The following is a 27,546-nucleotide window of genomic DNA, read 5'->3' on the forward strand; positions in this document are numbered from 1 at the left end:
TATAGTCATATAAACATTATGCAAAATGAATTGATCACTTGTTTATTGCAAGAGATACTAAAACACTAGGCATGATATTACTTTCAGAAATAAGCTGTTTAGGCAAACAATACACACAACTTGGGTTCCTCCCTGCGGGCATTTAACAGTCATATCAATTCTTGATTCCACTGGGCTTTAAGCACAGATATGACTATATGGTTTGAGCAGTGCGGTTTGAGCAGCCAGGACAGAAACAAGGCAATCTTGTCTGATAAATGCATTTAAGTGATGAGAAGTGCCAAGTTAAGTTCCTCATCTTTTTACCTAGTCAGCAAACTTTTTGTGTTGATTCAAAAGTCTTAAATGAAGAATGTGGAGGAGGTTTAACATGTACATCCACCTCTGCACTCACCACTGAAATGGTTTACCTTCAACAGCATCTCCAAGTGAAGAATGGCTTGTCAAGCTCATATCCACTTTAAATAAATCAGGCTAAAGTGTATGAAGAAGCCATTAACTAATTGCACAAGTTCATTTTTTGCTGTTTTTATATGATGAAGGTTAAATAGCAAAAACTAAGAGTTGTGCTTAACAGATGCACTTCAAGCCATGCTGTAGAATGGTGAACTGTCCAGGGTGTATGACAACCATGATTAACGGATGCACCAGAAAACCAAAATTAGAAAAGTGGTTAAGAAGCTTTATGTACGGACGGATGCACCACACACACCTGCATCTCTCTGCACTTGCTTGCAAAGGGCGTCCACACAGAAAGAGACTGACAGCAACATGGTGACCAGAGAACACAAAGATGGTCACAGTCTGTGATTTCAGGCAGCAAAGGGATAAATAACTACTAGTGATCCGAAGTAGTGACCATCTTGTCTCAACTTCAAGGTTAGCAATGAGAGCGAGGACGCCTCTGACTGACATGTCACAGGGTGGTAAAATGGGGGTTACCTAGGCAAGAGACAATTGCAGTATATAGAACAGCTTTATTGATCAGTGCATTCTGTCATATGGCCTTGATGATGACCCCAGTGAAGGCCACTAGCTGACATACATGGATTCAGCATTGCCCTGTTGGACTTACCACAGACAGTAATGTGTGTGTGTGTGTGTGTGTGTGTGTGTGTGTGTGTATATATATATATATATATATATATATATATATATATATATATATATATATATATATATATATATATATATATATATATATATATATATATATATATATATATATAGGATTCAGTATGTATTTGTAGGAGTATCTGGGATTTAGTTTTCAGATGTTGTCAAAGCAGTTGATTAAAGCCAAGCCAAGCAGCTGTGGCTCAGGAGGTAGTGCAGGTCATCTACAAAATGCATCTACAAATTGGAAGGCTGCTGCTCTAGTCTGCATTTTAAAGTATCCACAGTGTCCTCTAGCAGTACATACATACTTTGCATTACAAGGGCTGCAAAATTGATTGCTGTGGATGAGAAGGAGAGCTCTGTTAGTTGCTGAACACAGGTCAGGACAGTGTGTGTGCTATAGCTATTGACGGTGAAAAATCCAGCAAGGGCATAATATCAATGTACTCTATCAGCTAAACTGAAAGATCCTTTTCTCACCTCATCTCAGGTGAGGAAAAATGTATCTGAACAGATAATGATATGATTGATATGACAAATTGTTAAAAGAACAGGTCACATGCATCTGATTGTATTGTTGTCTTTGATTGAAATTCACAATTCACTGCATAAAATAGAGCAAATATGGACAATATAAACTATTGCTATATGATACAATGAATTACAACGTATAGTAGGAGAGTATGTCCCTTGGAGCTTATTGTCATCATAAAAGGCAGTTTCGGTGAGTGTGAGTGCACTGATGGTTTAAAGCAGGTTGGCAGAGAAAGTGCTGGATTCAGATGACTTAACACAAGCAATGAGCTGAGCTGAAACTCGGTTCTACTCCTGCAAACTGTCTTCCAGTCTCATCCTGAGGTATCGTAGAGACATGAAAACATTTCTGATTTCTTTTTTTCTGAACTTTTAGATGTTTTGGTTTTTCAGAGGTTTTGCCATAAAGCTACTCCTACCCATCACGGAGAATGCGATCTCAATTATTTGTGGAAGATGTGAGATTTTTTGTGTTTCCTTTTATAAACTGCTGACACCAAAGAATTCAGAACATATGCAGACAAGAATGATATATTTATTTAATTCAATATAGATCAATACATATCCTAATAAGAAGCAGCTGGAAAGATGAGGGCTGTCAGTGGGAACTTATCAGAGCAATACCATTCATTCTTACCTTTGTCCACTAATTTGTGGTGATTGCCCATGTATTCAGTGGAGATAAGCTTCCTTTCATTTGCAGTGCTTGGTAACATAATTATTTATTGATCTCTAAGGAAAATCCCCCCTTTTCATTTCCCCCTTTTATTCTGAGATCAGAAGACAAGGGCAGACATGGAAAAACCACGTCCTACTTAGAGAGTGATATGGCACTAGGATGGGTATCGTTTAGGTTTTATCCGATACCAGTACCAAACCGGTACTTTTGAAACGGTGCCGGTGCTTAAATGGTACTCGAACTGGTGCTTAAAGAATGGAGAACACACACTTTGTCCAAAAACCTCTTATGTTCAGCTGTTTTTTGTAAAAAGATAACAATGTTAGCCTTTTCTGCAGCTATAGGGCATATATGGTATCACTCTTGGCTGGAAGCAGTGCTTAATCAATGGGAAAAACACCAATTTTGTCTAAAAACCTCTCATGTTTAGTGGTTTCCCACTTTTTCTTTGGTCATTTTAGCCTTTTTGGCCAGGGTGAAGGGAGTATCTGCCATCAAACAAGAAGACAGCCGCATGTAACTACGATGGTGTTTGCTAGTTCACCTTACATGCATTAATTTAATAACATGGTTAGCCTACTCAGCGTAAATTACACACGAACAACATTAAGCTACTCACACAGAGAAGAACGGCTGTTGCTGCCATCATCATCCGTCATCATTTCTGCTACACTGGCAGGGATAGGGGCCAGGACTCTCCTCTTCGGGTTTCTGGGGGTTGTTGCTAACTCCGGGTCCGATAACAGGCAACCCACCCGCAGTAGATGTGCACGGTGTGAGGTCTCGCAGCAAGCTATCAAATACGGCGCATTTCTCGGCTTTTAACAAAACGCTATGCGTCGCCAGGTGTTTCATCAGATTTGAGGTGTTACCTCCTTTGCACAGTATCACAGTATCACCTTAAAGCACTTGTTGCAGGCTGCTGAGTTTGCATCTTTTGCTGTGAAGTACAGCCAGACTTTTGACCGCTTCGCCTTGGGCATTTTTAATCTGTAGCTCTGCTCTAAAAGAACATACGTACCTGGGCCCGCCTACTACGCTTGCAAAGGTAAAATGATTGGCTAGAATCCAAAGTGTATGACATCTCAGGAAATAAAAGCACCGAAATAAAACACCGAAATGTGCGCTGCTTTTCGGTCTGGTTACTACCGTTTATGTCAGAACCGGTGCCATTATGGCACAAGGATTGCAATAATTGATTACATTTAAAATTAGTATGACTCATGCAAGCTGAGGCCTTACTGTGGAACATACAAAGCGGTGCATACACAGCAGGTGAGGCTGCACATCATCTAAAAATCCAACACAGCTATATGATTGTCCCGCTAATAAAGAACTGAAAAAATAAAAGACAGAGATAAAACATCTATTAAAGGTGATAATCTCAGAAAAAGAAATGGCTGTGATAATATACCTTTAATCTATTTGTGAATGCGTAAGCAATTTCATAAAAGCAAGCCAAACACAGCATGACCAACAAGTAACAAGTGGAGGCAACAAATGACGCAATGTAAAGCAAGAGCTGGGATTAGCTGCAAGTCATTTCAAGGCATTACAAATACTCATAGCAGCTTGTTTCTTCCCTGAACTGTTTGCACACACATTCCAATTTCTTTTACATACATAGACACACGTTCATTTCAATATCTTTCATTTATTATATAATTTTTTTATCATTTAAAAGAAATGCAACATACACTCATGGCCACTTTATCAGTTACTTCTTGCTAATACTGGGTTTAGCTCCCTGTTTGCCTTCAGAACAGAAGCATGTAATTCTGCTTGGCATTGATGCATAAAAAGTGGAAATCTATGTGGGAAGATTCTGTCTAGATTTTGATCAATATTGCCACAATAGCATTAAGCAGCTGCTGCTATTGGTTGTTAAATATCCATGATGCAGGTCTCCCATTTTATCATATCGCAAAGATGCTCAATTAGTTTGGGATCTGATCACTGTGGAGACCATTTGAGAACAATTAACTCATTGTCATGTTCAAGAAGCCAGTTTGAGAGGGTTTGATAATGTGTGACCTGGTGCATTATCTTGCTAGAAGCACCATCAGAAGATAATTACACTGTAGCCATAAAGGGATGGACATGGTTAAGAAACAATACTCAGACAGGCTTTGGTGTTTAAATAATGCTCTTTTAGTACTAAGAGGCCCTGAGTGTGACAAGAAAAATACCTCACATCACTGTACCACCATCATTAGAAGCAGCTCTCATGTTGTTTACCCCAATTTACCAATTTCTGACTCTACCATCCAAATGTTACACCAGAAAATGAGACTTAGCAGATGAGGAATTTTTTTTCCAATGTTCTATTTCCAGTTCTGGTGAGAACTGTAGCCTGAGTTTCCTGTTTTTAGCTGAAAGGAGTTTAGCCAGTGTGGTCTTCTGCGGCTGAGACCCACCTGCTTCAAAGTTTGACGTGCTGTCAGAGATGCTCTTATAGAGCAACAACAAATTTGGATCAAATAATAAGTGGTTCTATCAGCTTGAAACAGTCTTCCCATTCTTCTCTGACCTCTGAAATCAACAAGGCATTTTTGCCCTTAAAACTGCTGCGCATCTATGTTACGCTTTGGGAGTGAGAACGGGTTGAATACTTTGGCTTTTTTAACCGTTCACTGTAAACCCCAGAGATGGTTGTGTGGGAAAATCCCAGCAGATCAAGTCTCTGAAATACTCATATCAACCCATTTGCCACCCTCTTTGGATGTTAAAAGTCCACTCAATGGACATTATTAGCAGCAAAAAGGCCCATAAACCACCTTTTATCTGCATTCCACAACTTCAACAAGTCGTCATGACTATGACTACATGTCTAAATGTCCTGAGTTGCTGCCACATGACTGGCTGATTAGATATTTGTGTTAACTGCCAGCTGAAATGGTGTAACTAATAAACTGCACATTGATTGCGCACTGCTTGTAACAGTCCCTACTGCCTATATTCTAATTTTATTTATTAATTTTTTAATCCAAAACCAATTCATTTACAAACATTTTTCACGCATTTATTTATTTAGTTGTTTTTTGAGGGTGGTTATTTTATTTTATTCTTATTTTTTAGAATCCTACTCTTTCAAAGACAGACTTTTGTCAGCATTTTGAGGGCATTATGCTACCTCAGGGAGCCATGAGCACCTTTAAATTAAAATACAGACTGTCTTGCTTTGCATTGCTATGTTTTTCCCATAAACGCTACAAAAATACATATCTATAAATAAGTGCAAAAACTTGAACTAAGCAACAAATGCTGTTACAGGTGTACAGTAGCTGGCTGCTGAGTTGAAGTAAATGAGGTTGTGTGCACTGCCCCTTTAAGAATGTAGTCAAAACAAAGCGTGGACTGGCCGGCCGCACGGAAGTGGTTTTGTTTCGGTGGTGAGCCACAATAATATATGAGAAATGAGAGGTGCTACGTTATTAAAACACAACTAGGTCTCCTAAAAGTTTTTGTTTTGTATTTCTTCAAGAATATTTTATTTTTCATTATTTTTTTTATATCGCTCGAACTAAACGAGAGATAGCTAGTTAGCTTTTTTTTAAGCTAGCTTTATTATCGCAAGCAACCATGCCTTCCTACAATGAACTAAGGAAAACCAACTACTTCTACTACTTCATCAAATTTACCTTAAATATCTACTCAATGCTCTTCTCGGTAAGTTTCTGGTCCAAAAATTAATGTCAGCCTTGGTAGTAAGTTCATTTGCGCTGCAACAGTGTCTGCTAACTCAAGACCCTAAGCATCCAGTATCATCGCCAAGACATCATTCCAAAGATCATTGAAAACACTGGTGTTTCAATATATACCACCTGCTGTAGGGTCATGTGTATTTTGTAGCATATAACTTAAGCCATATTGCAAAAATACACAATCTACTATGGAATTCGGCATATATCACTGAACAAAGATAAATGGTCTTTGAACTGTAATTTGAATGGAAATCACTGATTTTCCTTGTACACTAGCTAAATTCCACCTACATATGGGGCACAGCTTCAGATTGGATATATGTGTGATCAAACTGAAAGAAACCGTATTGAGTTCGATAGCACACTTTCCACATTTACTAAAATATTATAATTATTAGGAATTTAAGAGTTTCTAATCACTACTTTGTGTTGGGAAATGTAGAATTAAATTGGGTGTGTTTTTCCAATGGCTTTCGGTTTGGAATTGTCTGGATACTAGCTAGCTGGTTACGTCTGCGGAAAGACATTTTCCCATAAGGCCCCATGTATCGTCCCAAAGCATAACCTGTTATAACACCTGCCTTTTAAATAAGACATTCATTCCTCAATTTGGCATTAAAACAATACACCGGGGGCTCGGACTAACAAACAGCATCGTGGTGCAGGGCGTTGGATCCAGTTAAAGGTACGATGACGTGAGTAAATAATACGCCGACAGAAAATCCGGCGCCGCTGATAGATGCTAATTCTTTTACTTATTATAATTCCTAATAATACATCGTATCATTTTTGTAATGCAGGTTAAATCCAGAAATTGTGTTTTATTCATGTTCATTCGATTATCTTTATTTAATCATCGCGGTTGTACAAATAGTTTAATGTACATAATAACATTATTACACACAGATTATTTAGTTTATTACTTTAAGGTGAAGGAAGGTGAGCAAACAGAAACAGATTTCTTTGACTCCTAACTAGCCCAGTAGATAAATTGACTAATTTAAATTTTATCAATGTAAACACTGACATAAAGTTTCATTAGGATGGTCACACTTATGCAAAGGTGACATCAAAATCTGACATTTCATTATTGCATGTCCAGCTCTGTTTTAGTAAGTTGCACTTAACCATTTAACTTTAGTTTTAGCTGCAGAAGTTCTCTATCCCTGCAGGAATTTTGGCAGCTTAATGAACAATCTGCTTGAATTTTCTCGTGTTATTCCTTCATAAAGTGGCTGGTGATAATTAAGGATCTGGCAACCACTTAAAATGCTGGAAGAGTCCATGAATGTCTTGCAAGGGCATTAAGAAGTAAAGATGAGTCATTCTTAGCATGTGTTTTTTTTCCCCTGCCTCCCGGCATCCATAACCCCTCCTCAATATCATTTTGAATTCCAGAACGAATGTTAGAGTAATGTTCAGTTTGCACCACAGCCAGCTATATATAAGCTATAAGCTTAACTTGTTTCCATTAGCACTGCAAACTGACGTTCATCTAGTCAGCCTTCACCTATGTCTCTCTCTTAATGCTTAATTATTAATTATTACAGTCAAACACGCACAGAATTGTGTGAATGTGTCACTGTTTTTGGCCCCCTCACAACCCAATGTGGTTTTGGGGGTTTGTGACCCATTTGTGTTAACTCTCTTATCTTCTTTACTTCTGTGAGAAAGGTTAGCACTGATATTGGAAATAAGCCAGATGTACAGGATCTGCCAGTGCTTTATAGATGGTTGTGAATTGTAATTGGAGCTGAAGTAGATGGACCCTACTCTTAAAGCAGATTGCCTCTGTTTCCAAATGAAAATCAATAACAGGGAAGCAACTACGGGTTGGTCCTTCCCTTTTTCTACCACTTCCATTAGTTAAGCAACCCTCTATTTTTCTCATATGTCAGCAGAAAGTAACAAGTAACTAATGAAACTGTCTGGACACCAAAGTGTAAAGCAAGGGTGTGACTATGGACCTGGGGTTGTTTGTTATTATGTAATGATGATCATTATGTTTCACCAGCATACATTTTTGCCCCTTTTTCTGTGCCCCTTACAATCCTTTCACATTTTCTTGCTTTTATCCAACATTATGTGAGCAACGAGGGCAGCTCCAGCCCATTTAGGGGTTTGTTTACAAGAAACCAAAGCTTCTGAATCTGTACATTTAATAAACTGGGAGATTATTTACTTTAGATTTTATCTATAAAGGTCATATCTCTTAGGAACGATTCCTAAATCAGCCATACAAGAGAATTTAAGCAGTAAAATGAGGCCATCATCACTGATATTGCGTAATGCAGATTGAAAATGTCTGAAGGGAGCATTTCCAGCTTTGTGTTACTGCAGCAACAATGTAATTCTGCTCTCATTTGATTTGATTTGATTGCACAGAGGGACAAAACAAACTGAACGCAGGTTAAAAGATGCTCCAGTGTTTTTGCTGTCCCTGTAGGATTGGTGGTGTTGTTTATCCAAACTTAAAATACACTGGCTAATCTCTGCTTTTAATTAGGGTTCGAAGTCTGAAGGGCTGGTATTTGTTAGTATTTGCTGTGAGCTGGGATGGTATAGAAGAAATGAAACACGATGGCACGGTGGGTTAGAACTGTTACCTCACAGTAAGATCGTCGACCAGGTCAACTTTTCCCAGTGAACCCCGCTATAGCTACCTTCTCTGTTTCGGCCCACTTGTCAGCCACTCAACATTTAGCAATCAATTACGTCATCTACTTCAGCAACCCACACTCAGGATCTTGGAGGACTGCACAGGAGCACATCTCGGATCTCCCCATGCGTCCCCCCCTCTTTGTCCGTATGCAGATGGACACATTTGCGGGACTGTAAATCCCGCTTAAATGTGAACGGTTCTCTGTCTTTCTGTGTTTGTCCTGTGACAGAATAGCAAGATCTATGAAGCTTTTCACCCTATGATAGCTGAGATAGGCTCCAGCCCCCTGTTAAGGATAAGCAGAAGAGAATGGATGGATGAATTGATGAAAAGCGAGCCTAAATAGGCACACGGTGCTGTAATTGAGGCCTAAAAATTCAACAATCAAAAGTAATGCAAAGGACATTTTAAATTACCTTAAAATTTCACCCAGAAGTTTTATTCAACATGCTTGACAAAAAACCCCAAAACTTTCTCTTGCACTCTTTCTTGGTTTTAATTAGAATTAGAATACTTTATTAATCCCTAAGGAAATTGTTTGGTTACAGTTGCTCCAAGACAATAACAGTAACAAACTGAACTAAATTAAATAATATAATATATTACAAAGTTTACAAAATATAAGAAATAGCTCTAATATTTTCAAAAAGCTCAATTACAAATATCCATAATATTGCAGAGGTGAAATATACAGACTGACATTTTACTCTACCTGTAAAACTTTGTTATTTTACTGTAGAGCATGTTCAGAAGGGTTTAACTGTTGCACTGTGTACTGTGCATTAGATGGAGGAGTTGTGCAGGGAGCCACAGGCAGGAATGATTTCCTGTGTAGTTCAGTGGTGCATCTCAGTCTCTCACTGAATGTGCTCCAGTGACCAGCCAGCACGTCATGGAGTGGGTGGGAAGTATTGTCCAGCATTGTCCTTATTGTGGACATCCGCCTCTTAAACACCAGACACATAACATTAATCATGTAATTAAATAATTAATTAACATTAATTATGTATGTATTGCAGTCACTTCTTTGATTTTGACTGCGTCAGCACCATATTAGGTATACAGCATTGTCCGACTGAGTGATACAACTTTGCTCTAAGTGATAAAGACTGGCAAGAAACCTAGCATAGATTGAGGTTCAGCAGGTCATTACTCATAACTCAAAGTTTCTTTGTGTGATCTTGATTAAACTCATTAAAGACCAGTGCAATCTTGTACATGCACGGTGCTCAGCTGTGTGAAGCCTGAAACCTCTCGCTTCCGATCGCAACTTAAAATTTGAGCTATTGCGCTGCTTCCTCCTTTTAAGTGTAAAATGGTTTGGGCTTATAAATTGCCAATTGTGACTTCACTTTCTTTCATTTTCTGTGTAACGTCAGTGAGTGGGTATATTGCAGTTGACATAGTGGTGCAGTAGTTGGCTGGCTGTGGCCTTGCATGTTGCATGTTCTCTCTGTGCCTGTATGGGTTCTCTCCAGCTTCCTCCCACAGAAGGAGGCATGGGCTGATAGTGTACGATTGTGTGTCCTCTGTGTTAACACTGTCGTGGTCTGGCGGCCTGTCCAGAGTGTACCCAGCTGCTCGCCCAATGACAGCTGTGACAGGCTCGAGCCCCCACTATGACCTAAGTTGGATGGACAGATATATGAATTTTGAGTGGTCTGGAGCCTCATCCTGGCTGAGAAGTAACACATTCACCTAACAATAATTTGTTAGTCTGGCCTCAAGTAAACTGTGACAGTAGAAATTATGTGGAAGTGACCTTTGCTGAACTATTAAAGATACTTTTTTAAAGAGGGATTTGTATCACCTCTCAATTAAATGTCTGAGTCAGCCTTTAAGCAGGCAGGGTAAATTGTTTGCATGCTAAAGCTTTTTTACCCACATAAGAGAAGCATACCAGTCAAATTCATATCAAGTTTTTGTTTGTTCCTTTTCATTTTCAACAAACTGCTTTTAGTTTCCATTTAGTAGCTCAGCCTTGTCTATTGGCTTTGGCATTTCTTCTTAGACAGTTTTGACTAAAAGGGCATCTTAATTCTGAAAAATATTAAAGCAAGTGTTGAAGCAGGAAATTTAGACTTTTAAGTCCTTTAAAGTTGTCAGTCTGTACTACTCACCAAGCAGTATCACAGTAAATATACAGGTAAATATAAAGTTTTTTGATGTAAGATGTAAGATTTTCTGACGTATTCATCGCATGACCTCCCTCCGATTCTGTTTCTCTGTCTGTCCAGCTGATGGGTCTTTGTGTACTGTGCGTGGGAGTGTATGCTGAAGTGGAAAGGCAGAAGAATCGAACCCTGGAGGGTCTTTTCCTGGCTCCTGCCGTGGTGCTCATCCTGCTGGGCTTGGTCATGTTCACTGTGTCAGTGGTGGGCATGGTTGGATCCCTCCGGGACAATAAGACCCTGCTACACATGGTAAGGGAGATGGAGGCGGACAGGTGGGGGATGTGTCTTGCAGGTACTGCTCATTTTCTTGCTTCATATTTCCTGGAATCTAATAAAGTTTCACTTTGCGGGCTCCCAGTTCAAAATAATCCTGGTTTATCTTATACTGGGCCTTGGTGCTCTGCATCCATTCATTCTCAGATTTGGAGGTGTTTAATATGAGCGCCTACCATCCTGTATATGACAGAAAATAAGAAGAAGCATGAATGGATGAGGTTAATTGTAATGATAAACAGTTGTTGTCAGAAGTTTATATGCACTCATCATGGGCATGAATGTCATGGTAATTTATGGTTTTTAATTATTATTTTTTTAACTGTTCTTTTTGAGAAATGACAAACCATATCGACAGTTTGTGGACTAAGCCAGCTCCTTATCAGGAAACCAGCCAGTTTGAATGAATTCTACCAAGAAGAATGGTCAAATATCCAGTCAGAATTATGCCAGAAGCTTGTTGATGTAAAAGCATCTGGTCAAGGTGCAACTTGCTAATGGACATTTCACTAAAAATATTAGTGAGCGTGTATATATTTGAGCCTTGAGTGGAAATCAAAAACAAATTCAAATGTGTGCACACACTTCTTGTTTTTCAAAGCCAGAAAAAATGTATGCTGTACAATCATTCCACCCTGGAAAAAGAACAGTTCAAAGAATTCATTAAAAATTCAGACGATCATGACCGTGATGAGTGTATACAAACATCTGACCATGACTGTATTTTATATTTACCATATCTGTGTTGATGCTATTCTTTTTGATACAGAATAATGTATTCATGTTTATGTTTGTGTTGATAATTTTGTAAACTTGACATTTGGTTTCAGAATGAAACGGGTAATGCAAAGTAAAACATTTATTTAAACATGTTTCTGGATATATTCATGCACAAATTGCCACATTCATCAAACCGCATAAAAATGAGTTCACAGCCATTTAAACCACTGATCACTCTTTACTCCTTAAATTCAGCACAGCTCGTGGTTTGACAGTAGTAGGAAGAAAAAAACTCAAAGGGAGCAGGGAAATGTTTTTTGTGTTTGCTGTGTAACAATCTAATTAGCTATAGCTAAATAACTTAAATTAAAAGGGGGATTAAAAGTTGGCAATAAAAAAAATGTAATGCCTCTGTTTATACTGTGATGAAAAGAACTAATTTTATATCGTGAAAGACATGAAGTTAATGGGGAAATATAAATTATGTTCCCCTCAACTGGTATTTGCTTCTCTTTATAGCAACCCAATTTTACCAAGTTCTTTTGTTTTTTGTTTAACTCTGTTTCCAAAAAACTGAAGAATTAATTGAAGATTTAATGACAGTTTTACTAAAGCAGTGTGCCTGTTCTTAAGTGTTTTCTGTTAAAACAGACACTAATCTAAAGCTTACATTTGAGCCAATCAGTACATGCTTAAGCCAAATTGTATAGTAGCAGAACATCTGCAGATTTGTGTATTGTTCAAATAAATAACCAAAAATACTTTAAATACTGGAGGACCGGGTTCAAATCAACAATATCATTAAGCTTAATAGTAATAATGTCAGTGACCTAATAAACTGAAAGTCTGAACTCTTACAATCTATTAATAATTTACAACAGAATTACAGAGAGGCCATTCCTCACTTATAAATGATCTTTGAACAAGTGTTTATCACAGCTTTCAGATAATGCACAAACAACTCAACAGCCCAGTTCATTTTTGTCAATCATCAAGTTAAAGAAGTAAAATGAGTTAGCTGGCCCTGTTTGTGACGAGACAGTTCTGGAAGCATGCCACGGAAAAGCCGGGGGTGTATATACTTATACTTGTTATATACTTATAACAAAATTAAATTAACAAATAATTCCAATTAGCTTTGAACTTTTTTCAGTTTCTGTATGACAGCAGGTCTTGGCTGTTCAGTGTTGGTGGGTTTTTAGCCTGAAATCTGAAACGGGTCCATTATGCTGTGCATCTTTGTGTTGAGCAACTGAACTGAGCACATTTTGCTCGATTACAGAATTAAATTTATTCTTGGTTTTAAAAAATAATAGATCTAGTTTGTTTTCTTAGTTTGTCAGCACACCATTACCCATTATATACTTTTATGCTGTGTAACTCTTTTTTTCTTCTTCTTCCACAGTTCCTTTGTGTTCTCTGTGTCTTGCTGCTTCTCCAGGCAATTGCTCTCGCCACAGCTCTGATCTTTGAAAAAAAGGTAAACATCTCATGTCCTCTGTGCATCTATTGCAGTCTACTCAGTCCACGGTGCAGTGTTTTTTGCATGGTTTTCAGTCCCTTCAATATTTTGTTTCCTCATCAGTCTGAATACAAAACTCAAAACTGATGAGCCAAAATGGAGAGTTTGGAATTGCTTATTTCTTAGAAATGGAAGGCTGGAATTACCTCATTTATATTTGTATTCAGGCCCTTTGTTATGATACTCATGGTTGTGCATGCTATACTGCATCCTGCTTCTGGTAAAGGTCCTTAAGATGCTAAAGCTCAAAGCAATATGCCTAATTGAATTCACTGGACGTGATTACCAGAAGCACACTCCTGCCTACAGATGGTCAGACAGTTGATGGAATTTCAGATGGAAAACCAAATTACGAAGTTGAGAGAACTGTCTGTTGACCTAGTTGATGAATCTCCTACAATCCACAGATCTGGGAAAGGATGCATGAAGGTTTCTGGGCCATTGCAAGTTGTAAAATACAGTGATTTGAAGTGTTTCGGTTCATAGTGCCTGGAACCACAGGCACTACATGGCGGTGGCAGCATCATGCTCTGGCCATATTCTTCTGCAACAGGTTCAAAATTGTCAGAATAAAGTAAAAGATGAATGCAGGAAGAGATAATAATAAAATTTAATTAAATAAATAATATATACTTTGTTAATCCTGTTGGGATTTTGTTGATATTTAACAATCCCCATAGGAAATTACTCCTCTGCATTTAACCCATTCACTCAGTGAAGCAGTGGGCAGCCACCAGTCCAGCGCCCGGGGAGCAGTATGTGAGGATGGTACCTTGCTCAGGAGTACTGTTGAATTCTCCCAATTCTTTGAATCTTTGGGCTGAAGGAAGGACAATACTCGGTGTATAAATGCTCAATCAACAATCATTTATTTCCATACAATTCAACAGTCAGAGCATTACAACGTCCGGACGGGAGAGATGCCTGCAGAGGTTCGACAGCATGTCTCAAAATGGTGGCAACTTTCACAGACTTTTATAGCTAGTCACAGCCCCCCTCTTTGTCATAAAAGCTGCATCTTCACATGTTTTTCTAATTCTTCGCGAGCCTGGCTCCTGACCTTGCCTCCCTGTCTTTCTGTGTGAAATTGGAAGGGGGGTGAAGAATGTGGTTTTATCTCTTCTGCCCAGACACCTAGTCTCCCTCTTACAGCCTTCTTCACATGATTCAGCAATAAAACATCTCAAGAAAACAGTGTCAGACATTCACAGCCGATCAAGGATACAGAGTAATGCACACTTTGTCTAATGAACTACAAATGATTATGTTTCTTTTATTCAAGAGTATAATAGAGACTAAACTACATACATAGCACACCATTAGAACTAAAGGATAATATATGGCCTACAGCTGTTAAGCTAATTTACTACATTGACTACTGGTCATAAAATGGCATATGTTTAACTACTAGTCTTTAACAGTACTCAGGGTAGCCATTCAGTGGATTCAAACCCCCCGACCTTTCGATCACTCTATACTATGCTAGCCCTGCCGAGATGGTGCAATCCTAAAGGAAAGTGTTTTCCAGTGTTCTTGTTCTTCTGAGGGGAAACGGTCTCCATGTTAACAATGGTTTAATGCAGCGGTCCCCAACCCCCGGGCCTCGGACCGGTACCGGTCCGTGAGTCGTTTGGTACCTGAGAGTTGAGGCTCAGGTGTGAAATGTATGGTTTTCAGGGTTTTTATCGGTTTTCAGCGTTATTTTGTTATCGTTTTTATCGTTAACTCTGTTTTCCTGGGTCTTTTCACGTGTGTTATGAATAAATCTTCTTTTTTTGGTACCGGTACTAGTTTTATTTTGTTGTATTTATCCGCGACACCTTAAAGGCCGGTCCGTGAAAATAATGTCGGGCATAAACCGGTCCGTGGCACCAAAAAGGTTGGGGACCGCTGGTTTAATGCTCTCGAGTAGCACAGTCCTGATATGAACCTAGTAGAATATCACTGGACAAGCCTGAAAATTGCTGTACACTGACACTCCCCTACCAAGCTGGGTAAGTGTGAACAATTCTGCCAACAAGACGACCTTTAAGAAGAAAGATGCCTGAGGGCGCGGGTTTAGTTCAGTGCCTGGAGCGGGCAACCACATGCCATACAGCTGATAGCGGCTGGCCCGGGTTAGAGCTCTCTCTGCTCCTGCTTTCCTGTCCTCTCTTCACTGTGTCTATCAAATTAAGCTGAAAAAGGCCAAAAATATATATATTTTTTTTTAAAAAAGAAGGAGGAGGAGGACAGGTAAAATACAGGTGTGTCAGCTGATACAATCAATCCCCAAAAGACCTGTAGATATCATGCAGCTGCAGGTGCTTTCATAAGGTGCTTTTAATTTTTTATAAGTATTCAGACTCTTCACTTAGTACTTAGTAAGTAAAGCCTGTTTTTCTGAAGAAGAACAAGTGTGAAAATGAACTGAATCCATTTTAAAATGAGCCTAAAATATAACAAAATATAGAAAACTTTGAAGGATCAGAAAACCTTCTGAGTGTACTGAACATTACTCCCAGTCAGAACTATAATCAGCTCTGGTCAGCCCATTATTTCTTCGGTGTACTTTATGATTGCCATTATTTATAACCATGACCCCTTCTCCTCTGCGTTTCTCCCTCTGTGTCATCTAGACGTCTGCCTTGTTTCAGAGCACTATACGAGAAGGAATTAAACACTACTACGACGATCTCGACTTCAAAAACATCTTGGACTACGTGCAGCAAAAGGTAGTGATGCATTAGAAAATGTTGACAGACAGTGCGTCTTTTTGTGAAATACTTTTCTATACAGGTGCCGTAGCTGACTGATGAGCCAATGGAATAATAGGATGTGGGCTATACCATCTAGAGGTTATCTAGACAACTTTTTAAGTATTTCATGTGCTTGAGTGTGTTTGCAGACTGTGTCTAAAGTCTCACTCAGTGATCTGCCAGTGGATAACCAGAGTAATTGTCTCATTATTATAGTATATTAAGCTCCACCTTAATAGGAGACGGTCTCGTGCTAGTTCACCCTTCAGAAGTGCATGCTCAAACACAGTTTGTACATGAAGTAGTTCACACTCACAGGAATTTTTAGAGGTTTTAGGGGTTATGAACTATTCTTTTTCAGCAGGGCTGAGATGTACCACCCGTCCTGCTCACCACATTCTACTTTCTGAAAAAGAAAGTCCTTAATTTGACACATAGAGTGAGATTGAGTGCTCCCAAGTGCAAGTGGGATATCCAGGGAGTGAGCTCTGATATTAGTACAAGATGTGATCAAAACGTTAGGAGACTGTTTCTGCTGCATACAAATGTAGTATGGTACGGCTGTGGGCAGGAACCAAACACAGACAATAACTGTGCAGAATTAGGAATCTGTGTGGTGTGGCACAGTAAACATCATGGCCTGTGTACTGCTGCACAGCGTGACTGCTTCATAGGGAATGACAGCCAAATTTAAACGAGTTCAGTTGTTTGCTTTTTATAGGTACTGCACTTAGATTGCACCTATTGTCAGCTCTGCTGACCTAACACTCTTCAGATACAGGATATTTATTTATTGAACTTTAAAGATCGGCTGAAAAGGACATTTAAGCTTTCAGTGTCTACTCAGGAATGATATGTTGCCTCTTAACTATCACAGCGTTTTCAAAGGCTTTCTATCGAGGGACTTTTTCATCAGTGGAGAGCACAGTAAATCCTGCTCCTGCTTGCCTGTCCTCCTGTCTTATCTGTGTGCTGTCTTGTGTAACAGCATGCAGCTGTGCCGAGGTGATTGCAGAAATGGAGATGTCCTTTGTCAAGGGGAGAATTTTCTCCTTGAAGTGCTTTAAAATGATAGCCTTTAACTGATTGCCAGAAACTCTCCTGTCTTTACATGACCACTTCATTTCTACTGCATTGCCACAGTGACATTTCTGTAGGAGGTGGATATACAGGCACCGCTTTGAATTAGGCACTCTTTTGTTTTGTTATTGCTTCATGCTTGGCTCCTAACAGCCTTTTTCCTTTACCCTCATTTATTTCCCAGTTTTCATGTTGTGGAGGAGATGAGTATAAAGACTGGAAAGTCAACCAGTACCATTTCTGCAATGGTACTGGTCCACTAGCATGTGGGGTTCCATACACATGTTGTATTCGCCACAAGGTGAGTTCAAACAACACACATACACAGACGATACAAACATGGTATGGAAGCTGTTATTAAAACCATGATGTTTCTGGTGCTGGTTAGGGATTTATTTACACCTAGAGTCCAGTCCATTGTAATTCTGATAATTGAGAGCAAAATCCGTTGTTACCTTTCAGTTTCAATGCTGGTCAAACAAAACAATTTTTTTTTAAAAAGGAAGAAGAGCAGGTAAGATAAATCAGCTCACAGAAAACTCAATCATTTGAACATCTGAACCATTAGCTCGACATGAGCCCATGTAAGGGAGTCAAATTTAGAAATGTCTTTAAGCTTCTTCTTTTTTTTAATCAAAGAGTCTAATTTATAGCTTAACACTGTAGTGGGCAGTGTTTTTTTATATTTTATAAAATATAAAAATATAACCGGGGACATCGGGATTACATTAGCAGACATATGTTATTAGTTTTCCTCTGCTGTTAGTGAGTTTACAGTTCCCAGACACCATAAAAGAGGAAAGAAGACGCAGGAAAATTTGTACTTAAATATCTAAATGTTTACTTCAGCTGCTGTTGATGTTAATTATGGATCATGATCAGATGACTCTTTCTTTACACTGAGACTAACCAAGTTAGAATAATCGGCGTTTGATTGAACATCTGCCCTCTTTACTGGAGATATGGAAATAGTTTAATGCTTTAATGCTGTACATTTATGTTCCCATGCTTACCAGATAATTGTATGTGTGAGGCTATGACTTTTGATGCTAACTCACCGTCAGTGAAAAGTGATTTGCTGCTTACTCCTTTGCTTGCAGCTACAGGCATTTGAAGTCCTCCGGAAGTTAGAGAGCTTAGCTTGCAGCTAAAGCAGAAACTTAGGTTTGAACTACTTGTTTTTCAGACAGATGTATGGCTATATGGGCATATGAACAACACAAAGTTTGTGTATGTTTGGTTATTTCAAAGGCCTCAAATGGCTCTTTAACCTCCTAAGACCCGAACTCTTCCACGGCATGCATTTTTAATTTCTCTTTGATATTTGGGCTGATTGGGACCCGATGAATGTAAAAACAAAGAATTACCAGATTTTTTTTTTTTACCTAATTTTTGTTTCTAAGAAAAATGAGAGCCACATATGACGATGTTCGTTTAAAATTTCGATAGAACAGTAGCAGTATAATGTTCTCGTAAGTGGATATCAGGCCCTTGTAGAGTTAAATTGAGTATTTTGTCTAAATAACCCAAAATGTGATGTCCACATATGTGGACGCCAGGTCCTAGGAGGTTAAACCAGCCTCGCAGACATTCTGTCTATGGTGGGAACACATTTTAGAGCCACTTCAGCCCTCTAATTGGCAAATACTGATATCTTGTGGCCAGGAAAGAGTGATGTCATCAGTGATATTACCTTGACCTGCTGCTCTGTCTGATTATCTCTGTCCTGCTCATACATGTCCACAAATTCTCATCAGGGTAGCGATGGCCTGTGCTTTATCAAAGAAAGAAGGGGGGATTTTATCTCCACAACCCATTCGTAATTGATTTTGTGAGAGAAAAACATCATCCAGCTAACAGGAAATAGGGTGTGAATCAAAGGTATGAGCCTTTGGATGATTTCTTTCTCTAAGGGAAATGTTGGTCACTTGCGGCCACCTTCCATCTCCCATATGCCGAGTATCATTCTTGCTCTTGTGCTCAAAGCACTGATAGCGTCTCTGGAAGCAGCGGAGTGTGCTGAAGAAATTAATGACAGTTATCCAGCTCTCTCTCTCTCTTCACACACACACACACACACACACACACACACACACACACACACACACACACACACACACACACACACACACACACACAGAGCAGAGATAGAAGAGTTGCTTATGAAGGCTGAACGTTGGCTATGTTTGTGCCATTATCAGTTCCTATCTGTCATGGCTGCAGCCTTTTTGCCAAGGCCTGAGTTTACGCTCTAGTTGGCAGGGGACAGGAGCAACCCCCCTGTGAGGAGCTTCAGTCTACATGGTGGTGTCTCTGGTCACCGTGGCTCAGCTTAAATCTTGTTTCTGACTCTAGACATCTTTGCTCTTTGCACAGACGGAAGACGTCATCAACACCCTGTGTGGTTACCAGACTCTGGATAAACAGGTAGGAACAACATAATAACTTTTATCACATGGTTTTTCTATCTGTGGATCATAACATCAACATTTTTGGAGATCTCATATATACGGGTCAACACAACCACCATGTAACTGAGGGCAAGCCTCACCTTCTGATGCACAAACGTATATTGAAGTAGATGTTGTTGTTTTTCTGTTCAAACGCTGTTTCGTAATACCGACATCTTGATCTTCTGTCAAGTAATATGACATCTACAGTGAATCTTGCAGTCCTGCAGCTGCTTTTTTTGACAGCCTTACTCTGTCCAATCCTGTCAATGTTTGACTTCTGTAGGTGACTAAATGTAATTTGATCTCCTCTCAACACCGCTGTCCAAATCTGTCTTTCCTTTAATGTGGAGATCTACATACAAACAAATCTGTCTGAACACACACACACACACACACACACACACACACTGAAAGATACGTGAGGAATTCAACTTTAATGTGTTCCTCATATATTACTTGAGTAACCCCCTTTTTTTTCTTTACCTGACATTAGTATGATGTAGTATTGTGGAAATGCTAATACTGTAAGAATGCATTTATTTTAATGGCTGTCAACCATCTTGTATTCAGTTGACTTTTCATTTGTATTACTTTATATCTACTTTTATAATATCTACTTTTTAATTGTGACTGCAGAAAGTGACTTCTACCTCACACCAGTCAGCCACAGCATTAAAACCACCTGCATGATGTTGCATGGGCAACACCTCTGCCAATGATCCTCTGACTGTCTGTTGTGTTTGGCACTGGAGCAATGGCAACAGAATTCTTGTGGGTTTTAGGGTGGGGCATCAGGCTTGTTCCAGCACATTCCACGGAGGCTTGACTAGATCAGGATCTGATGATTTCTATTGGTCGGGTCAATGCCTTGAACTCTCTATTGGGTTCCTTGAACTCTTCCTTCCACAAGCCACTGCTATCAGGGAGCACCGTTTGTATGGAGTGTGTTTGGCTTGTACCAGTGTTTTTGTTGGTGTTCATGTAAAACATACATTCACACAAGTGACCCCAGCTGGTCACTGCATTGTAAAGAGATCAATGTTAAACTCTTAACCTGTCTGTGGTTTTAATGTTGCGGCTAATTAGTGTTACAGTTTTGTACTTTGTCGAAATTCTCTACTTCTGTTTATTTTTAGCGGCAGCTCAGTTTGACTTTGAAAATGAAACTGTCTTGTTGTTGTCTTCGTCTGGTCTGTGTATCAGCGTGAAACCCTGCATGAGCTGATCCATGTGCGAGGCTGCATCCACGCAGTCAACCTCTGGATGAGTGACAACATTGGAAAAACCGTTGGACTCTGCTGTGCCATTGGGCTGCCACAGGTAATTAAAAACTCGAGGCACCGACTCACTGAAACGCGACTCTTTTTTAAACTATTTGCACTTCTTCCGCGGAATCCTGTTATCAAAACTGTAAGCCATCACTTACTCTGACGGTTAGGTACATTTGCTTTTAAATTTTCCTGACTGGGAAAGAGTACCTTTTCTCCTGCCAGAAAAAAAAATAGGATTTGTTTTTTCAGTAAAGCCTAAGTTAACCTTCACCTGCTTCCTTCAGTAGGCACAATTGTGACAGTCTCACTGATTAATAATGTTTAATAAATATGAGGTTATGGACAGACGGCAGGACACAAACTGTCCTGTGGATGAATTTAGATTTCATACAACCTCTACAGAGGAATATTGTGCATCATGGAAACAGAAAGTAACTCTGGAAGTTGTACATAAGAGTCTGTGTACATGTGACAGCACACTGAGACTTTCTGTACAGAAACATTAGTGTAGTTTTTTTTTAATGCATATTTATTTCAGCACGGTGGCACGGTGGTTAGCACTGTTGCCGCACAGCAAGAAGGTCCTGAGTTCAATTCCACCATCAGGCCAGGGTCTTTCTGTGTGGAGTTTGCATGTTCTCCCCGTGTTGCGTGGGTTCTCTCCGGGTACTCCGGCTCCTCCCACCGTCCAAAGACATGCAGCTTGTGGGGATAGGTTAATTGATTAATCTAAATTGTCACTAGGTGTGAATGTGCGAGTGAATGTGAGTGTGAATGGTTGTCTGTCCCTATGTGTTAGCCCTGCGACAGACTGGCGACCTGTCCAGGGTGTACCCCGCCTTTCGCCCTATGACAGCTGGGATAGGCTCCAGCGCCCCCCGCGACCCTGAAAAGGATAAGCGGAAGCGAATGGATGGATGGATATTTATTTCTTGTTTTAAATCGTTAATCACAGAGCGTACATCAGGCTATTTTTAATTTGTAGTTCTTTGGATTCATTATAAGGTTATAATAGGAAATTCTTAACAGCAGAGTTTAATGCTGTGTCTTCTGTGGAGACCTCATGACGCCGCTCCCACTGATGACTGGGGAAAAAATGAATATTTAGAGGAAACAGATTAACGTACGGATATTTAGTGAGTGTGGATGTTGTTGTTTTTGTTTTCATAGTCTCTATTGTAATAAAATGTGTCCACTGCAGTGGTGGTTGTTAGCTATGTTACCACATTTATATCTTCTCTTTGTTGTGACAAAAGTAAAATACTCATCATACATTGTGTCACAATACAATATTTCTGGACCACTTGTTTTATAGCTTGGCCTTTTGCTTACACAGCGCAGACTTTCAGCTTTTATTTGAGGGTCTTCACCAAACCGTGACAATAACCATAGAGATGCTGCTTTTCTACACAGTCCCCTGCTTTCAGCTTCCAAAATATAATTGAACAAGTTGACATAATTATGCTGCACGGTTCTGATCATAAACTATGGCATTTTTTGTGTGTCATTGTGTCACTGCTTAATCTTAGTGTCCCTGGTCCAAAGAATCCTGCTGCAGTATTGCTCTGGCTTTTCCGATTTCTTTTTGCAAATTGTAACCTGGCTTCGCTGTTTCTTGCTTTTTTGCATCTTGCGGTGAACCCTCCGTGTGTCCCCTCACAAAGTAGTCTCCTTTTGCCAAATGTGGATAATTGTATGTCTGTCTCCTTGAAACTGCAGTGCACTCTGATGTCGTTATTTTTATTTAATAGAACGTTGTCATTTTTGGATAAAATACACATTTTCAAATTAATTGCACAGGTTTAAGATCACAGGTGACTTCCCCACACTGGTGCTATAATGAACATTCTCCTACACATTCATACATTACATCAAGCAACACTAACTATATGTTGATGCCTGATTTATTCATTTGTTGTGTGGGTTCAAAGTGATGTTTCATTCAACTCTGCATAAACTGATACTAATGAATCATTTATTTAATTTGTGGTCTCCTGCAACCTCTAATGGTTAATCTGCATGTGCGATGCCAGGTGGCCTTCTGGGAGGACTTTCTCTGTTTGGAAGCAGCTGAAGCTGATCAAGTGTTGGGAATCTAGCAAGCACCCAGTTTTGTTTGTTGATTTTCATGCTGAATTCTAAATTTATCTCTGATCTGACTTGATTTTTAGGAAAGATTAGCTACTTCTATCCTGTTACAGCTGGATATAATTTTTATAATACAATGCATTCCAACATATCCATTTTAGAGGGCGCTCTACTGCTGCCCTGCTATTGTATTGCAGAGCCGGCATTCACATGGCTCTCTTCACAGCAGAGTAGTGGCCGAAGCTCCAAAAGGAAATTATGAATGGAATTTTTCTGTTACCACTGTGAGTGTTTCTCTGCCAAACTGTGCCGGCAGCTCACATTAACAGAGTCCACTGTTGTGAGTTCAGCACATGAAAGAGCAGCTCTGGCACCAACGTGCAGAACAAATCTTCTGCATTATTGCTGCTGCTTTACTGCCATCAGCAAAAACCCTGACTAGTTCACATACCAACACTGGCATTGTGTGCAGTGTATAGAACGAAACTATGTCCACTAATCCACTAATTGGAAGATGGCTGTTTTGATCCACCTCCTCCAGTCAGCATGTCAACTGCCCTTAGGCAACTGAAATAATCTGTTTCAAATGATTACTGAGCATTTAAATATGTAGGGAAAAGCACTGTGTGTGTGAGAGAGAGAGAGAGCGAGGGAGAGTGTGGGTGAATGTGCTCAGTGCTTTTTACTGAATAGAAAAGCGCTATAGTACAAGTCTGTCCACCAGCTTCTTAAAGAAAAGGTAAAATAAGTGACAGCAAAGAACTTGCATGGATGAGTAGCATTTTCTTCTTCTAACTTCCATACCCAGCCCCAATAGCCGCATGTCTTTGGACTGTGGCAGGTAGACGGAGAGAGAACATGCAAACTCCACACAGAAAGGCCCTGGCCTGATGGTGGAGTCGGACATTAGCAACAGTGCTAACCACCGTGCTGCCTTATGACAGCTGTGATAGGCTCCACCCCCCCTGTGACCCTGATAAGGAAAAGCAGAAGAGAATGGATGGTTGAACTTCCTTACTGAATCCAACCTCAAACCTAAACTGAAAATCTGTTTCAATAATAGAGTACTGTGGAAAAAGTATAGGTCCCATTCCTGATTTTTTTAGAGGTTTTTCTTTTTGCATATTTGTCACACCCTGTGTGAAAAAAAAGTGACCTTAAACCTAATAAATGGTTGTGCCCCCGTTAGCACCAATAACTGCTATCAGATATTTCACATCACTGAGGAGAAATTCTGCCCCACTTGTCTTTGTACTTTAAAAAAAAATTCAGCTGCATTGTAGGTTTTTTCAGCATGAAGAGCCTGCTTAAGGTCATGCCAAAGCATCTCATTCTCATTGAAGTCTGGACTTTGATTAGGGAAGTGAAACATCCAAAGGTGGACTTGTTGGTATTTTGGATCAGTGTCCTGCTGCATAACATGAGTGTCCTTGAGCTTCAGAGTATGAACTTTCAGGATTTTCTGGTTGAGACCAGAATTTATGATTGTTTGAATGTTAGTGTGATGTTCTTTTTATCTTTTTATCAAATGCTGTGTTACTTTTATGCCAGGTAGAGTTGGAAAGTGTGTTTTACCCTCAATAAATTAAATTGTAATTTAAAAACTGACTTTTGGACAAAATTAAGAAATCGGGAAAGGGGCAAATACTATTCGACAGCACTGTTTGTTGACTTGGTGCCAAATAAATGACAAAGATGAAAAAGATGCTTAGAGCAGAGTATTGCCTTAACATCTTGCTTATTGTGGAGGATGAGATGGGGTGAGACAGAACGACTTGTCTTCAAAACACGTTTTTTGTTTTAGTTGAAGTCGGGGTCTATGCAGCAAATTAGAGTCGTTGGGCAGAGAAGCATGAATCCTCAATATATCGAACCTTAGCTTGGCATGATTTAAGATACCTGCGCGTAAGAAGCACATGGGAGTTGTTAGTAGTTCTCAAATGCTTTTTGCATGATTGATCAGCCTTGTTGATAAATGCATTGCACACAGAAAATCGATTTTTGATGATACATCAGTTTGGGGTTTTTGTTGTTGTTGTTGGGGGGGGGGGGGGGGGGGGGTTGTTTTTTATCTTGGACTCCACTAGAGTAGCTTTGGATGATTCACAGTGCAAAATAATCTTGATCTTATTTTAGGCCCTCAGGTTGTCCTCTGGAAAACAAGGGAAAACACTAGATCCCCCTTGAAAAAATTATCATAACAAATATTTGATAAATTTTTCATGATTAGCAACTCAGATGAGTACTGACAAGATGACTGTGTCTTGATCATCTTCCTGCAGCTGCTGGGTATTGTCCTGAGCTGCATCTTCTGGAACCTTCTGGTGGAGATGAGCGAGTCAGCTGACATGGTGGACTTCAAACTGAAGAAGTTTAATTACAGCGAGTTGGACCTGGCTGGTGCCGGATGGTGCATGTGCCTGCCCAGGGACGGTGGCTACCTGCCCGTCCCAGTCGTAGAGCCTGAACGTGACCCCATTGATATTCACCTGGAGAAGCTCAAGAAGCAGCCGCTTCGTACACACTCTCAGCTCCAAAAACTGCAGCAGTCCAGATCTGCCACTGGCCTGGATGAAGTAGACGTTGGCCGCAAGCATAAAAGGGAACACTGAATGGTCTTTTTTATTTTTTAATTATCATTATTATTTTGACCTGTCATGCCTTTTGGGAGGTTTTTTTGCCTTTTTTTTCTGTCACTGTAGAGTAATTTTGTTTGTTGGAATTGTGTTGCACTACTTGATAACTGAAACTTTCTGTAACTTGATCAAACGAAATTTGGTCAGTTAAAGTGACTAAATGTACTTTGACACTTTGTGGGTGAATTTGTTTACAACAACATGTGAGAGAACAACATGCAACAGGAACCTTTTTTACATTTCTTTTGTTTGTGTCTGTTGATCTTCAATGATTTGTGGCACTAAATCATATTTAATTTAATTTGTATAGCCTTTGAAAATGAACTACAGGATGTCTTCATGTGCTAAAGCTTACCTCAGGCTATTTTGAAAATAGCCCAGTAGTCAGAGCACAGTGTGGTGTATAAATTATAAAACCTTGAAAAAATGTTTGTTTTTGGTTTTGTTTGTTTGTTTTAAAAGTGTTGGAGAAATAGGAGTAGCCAAGTATGTCTTGCGTGTAGCGTCTGTGACGGATGTATAGAGTTTGTGTATTATTTGATTTTATTATGATTTCTATTTAATTTTGTGAAGTCGGTGTACATTGTAAGACTGATAGTTGTGGAATAACATGGAATGCATGTTTTGTACTGTATATAAAGTAAGTTTAAAGCGGGGTCGCGGGAGACAACAAAAAAACTCAGTTTGTGTTACACGTGAATTATACTTCTACATCCCAACTACGTCATAACTTGTGCAATAACCAGAATCCCATTTTAACCATGCGCTGTAACTTTCTACATAACCCAACGGGAACCTCGTGAGAAGTCTAACTACACGTCAGGTCGACGCATGCCGCAACGACTTGAGTGGCGTGGAAGTTTTCAGTGTAGGTATAAAGGGAGTTTCCGTTTACTACACAAGTTAAGACTTTAGTTTCCTGCAGAATTCTTAATCAAGCTTTTGGCTCTCAGTGGGAGGGGGAGGGGGGTCCATCTACTCCATGTTTTTCAACTAATCTTTTTATTCCTCCCATCTTTTAAAGGAACAACTTTAAAGGGATTATCCAGACTACTAATCCAGTGGGCCAACAACTCTGACAGTGGCAGTTTTTGTATCTGTGCAGTGCACTGTTTTGAGCTTTCCCTCAGCTCCTGCTTGTATCAAAACTACTGTTCATTTCAATAAAGCTGAATTTATGTACTGATCTTTTTAATTCTTTTTTTCTCAGGGCTGTTTGCATATGAACAGAATAAAGAATAAAATGCTCTTATGACCTCCAAAGGGAATTATTTGACAACAGCAGCATTTCTCTCAAAACATTGCTGAAACTTTTTCCAGAAAATTGAGGGGGTAAAGCAACAATAAATGACTTGCCAGAAATCCGAGTAAGTGCTTGGATTTCTATGTGTGGCGTCTTCTTTAAAAAGTATCCTAGCCCTAAACTCTAACTCTGTGCTATCAGAATATCAAATGCTTGACTTGAAAATTGTTCTCTAGTTTTGGTACTGAATGGACAGTGCCAAGCTTATATTAGACCTCAGAGGGAAAAAACCACTCTGCATGTAGGTATATCGACCTAAGCTCAAAGATCCTGTTGGGGCAGGATGTATTTTAAAGGTGTCTGAACTCCAAAACTGGCTTTTTGGCTGCCATATTAGAACTTTGGAGTCCAATGGAGGCCAACCTGTATCCATAAAGTATCCTAACTAATAGACATATAACATGCTAGAGTTTTGTGCACCAAAGTTGGAGCAGAGTTTTTTTTAAACATGCTGCACCTCACAGGAGGTCATAATATTTATCATCCGTGGTTCATTCAAATGCACTGACTCGCCAAAAAAAGTCAAGAAGTCCGGTTCAGTGTAGTTATTTGACAGGGGTCACCACATCATCGACTGACTTACTTTTGGA

The 27,546-nt window shown here is 39.5% G+C and overlaps 1 protein-coding gene across 1 annotated transcript; it reads left to right on the forward strand.

The window, feature by feature from the left end:
- The first annotated feature begins 5,689 nt into the window (after positions 1-5,689).
- On the forward strand, positions 5,690-26,907 carry LOC308404721 (tetraspanin-15). Its single transcript, XM_080894883.1, has 8 exons — positions 5,690-6,001; positions 10,936-11,121; positions 13,271-13,345; positions 16,006-16,101; positions 17,390-17,506; positions 19,582-19,632; positions 20,862-20,978; positions 25,300-26,907. Exons 1-8 carry the CDS (start codon positions 5,915-5,917, stop codon positions 25,627-25,629), a joined length of 1,059 nt encoding a protein of 352 aa, XP_080751009.1. The 5' UTR covers positions 5,690-5,914; the 3' UTR covers positions 25,630-26,907.
- The last annotated feature ends 639 nt before the right edge of the window (positions 26,908-27,546 follow it).

Source organism: Rhamphochromis sp. 'chilingali' (assembly GCF_963969265.1).
Source record: "Rhamphochromis sp. 'chilingali' genome assembly, chromosome: 10".
Lineage (NCBI taxonomy): Eukaryota > Metazoa > Chordata > Actinopteri > Cichliformes > Cichlidae > Rhamphochromis > Rhamphochromis sp. 'chilingali'.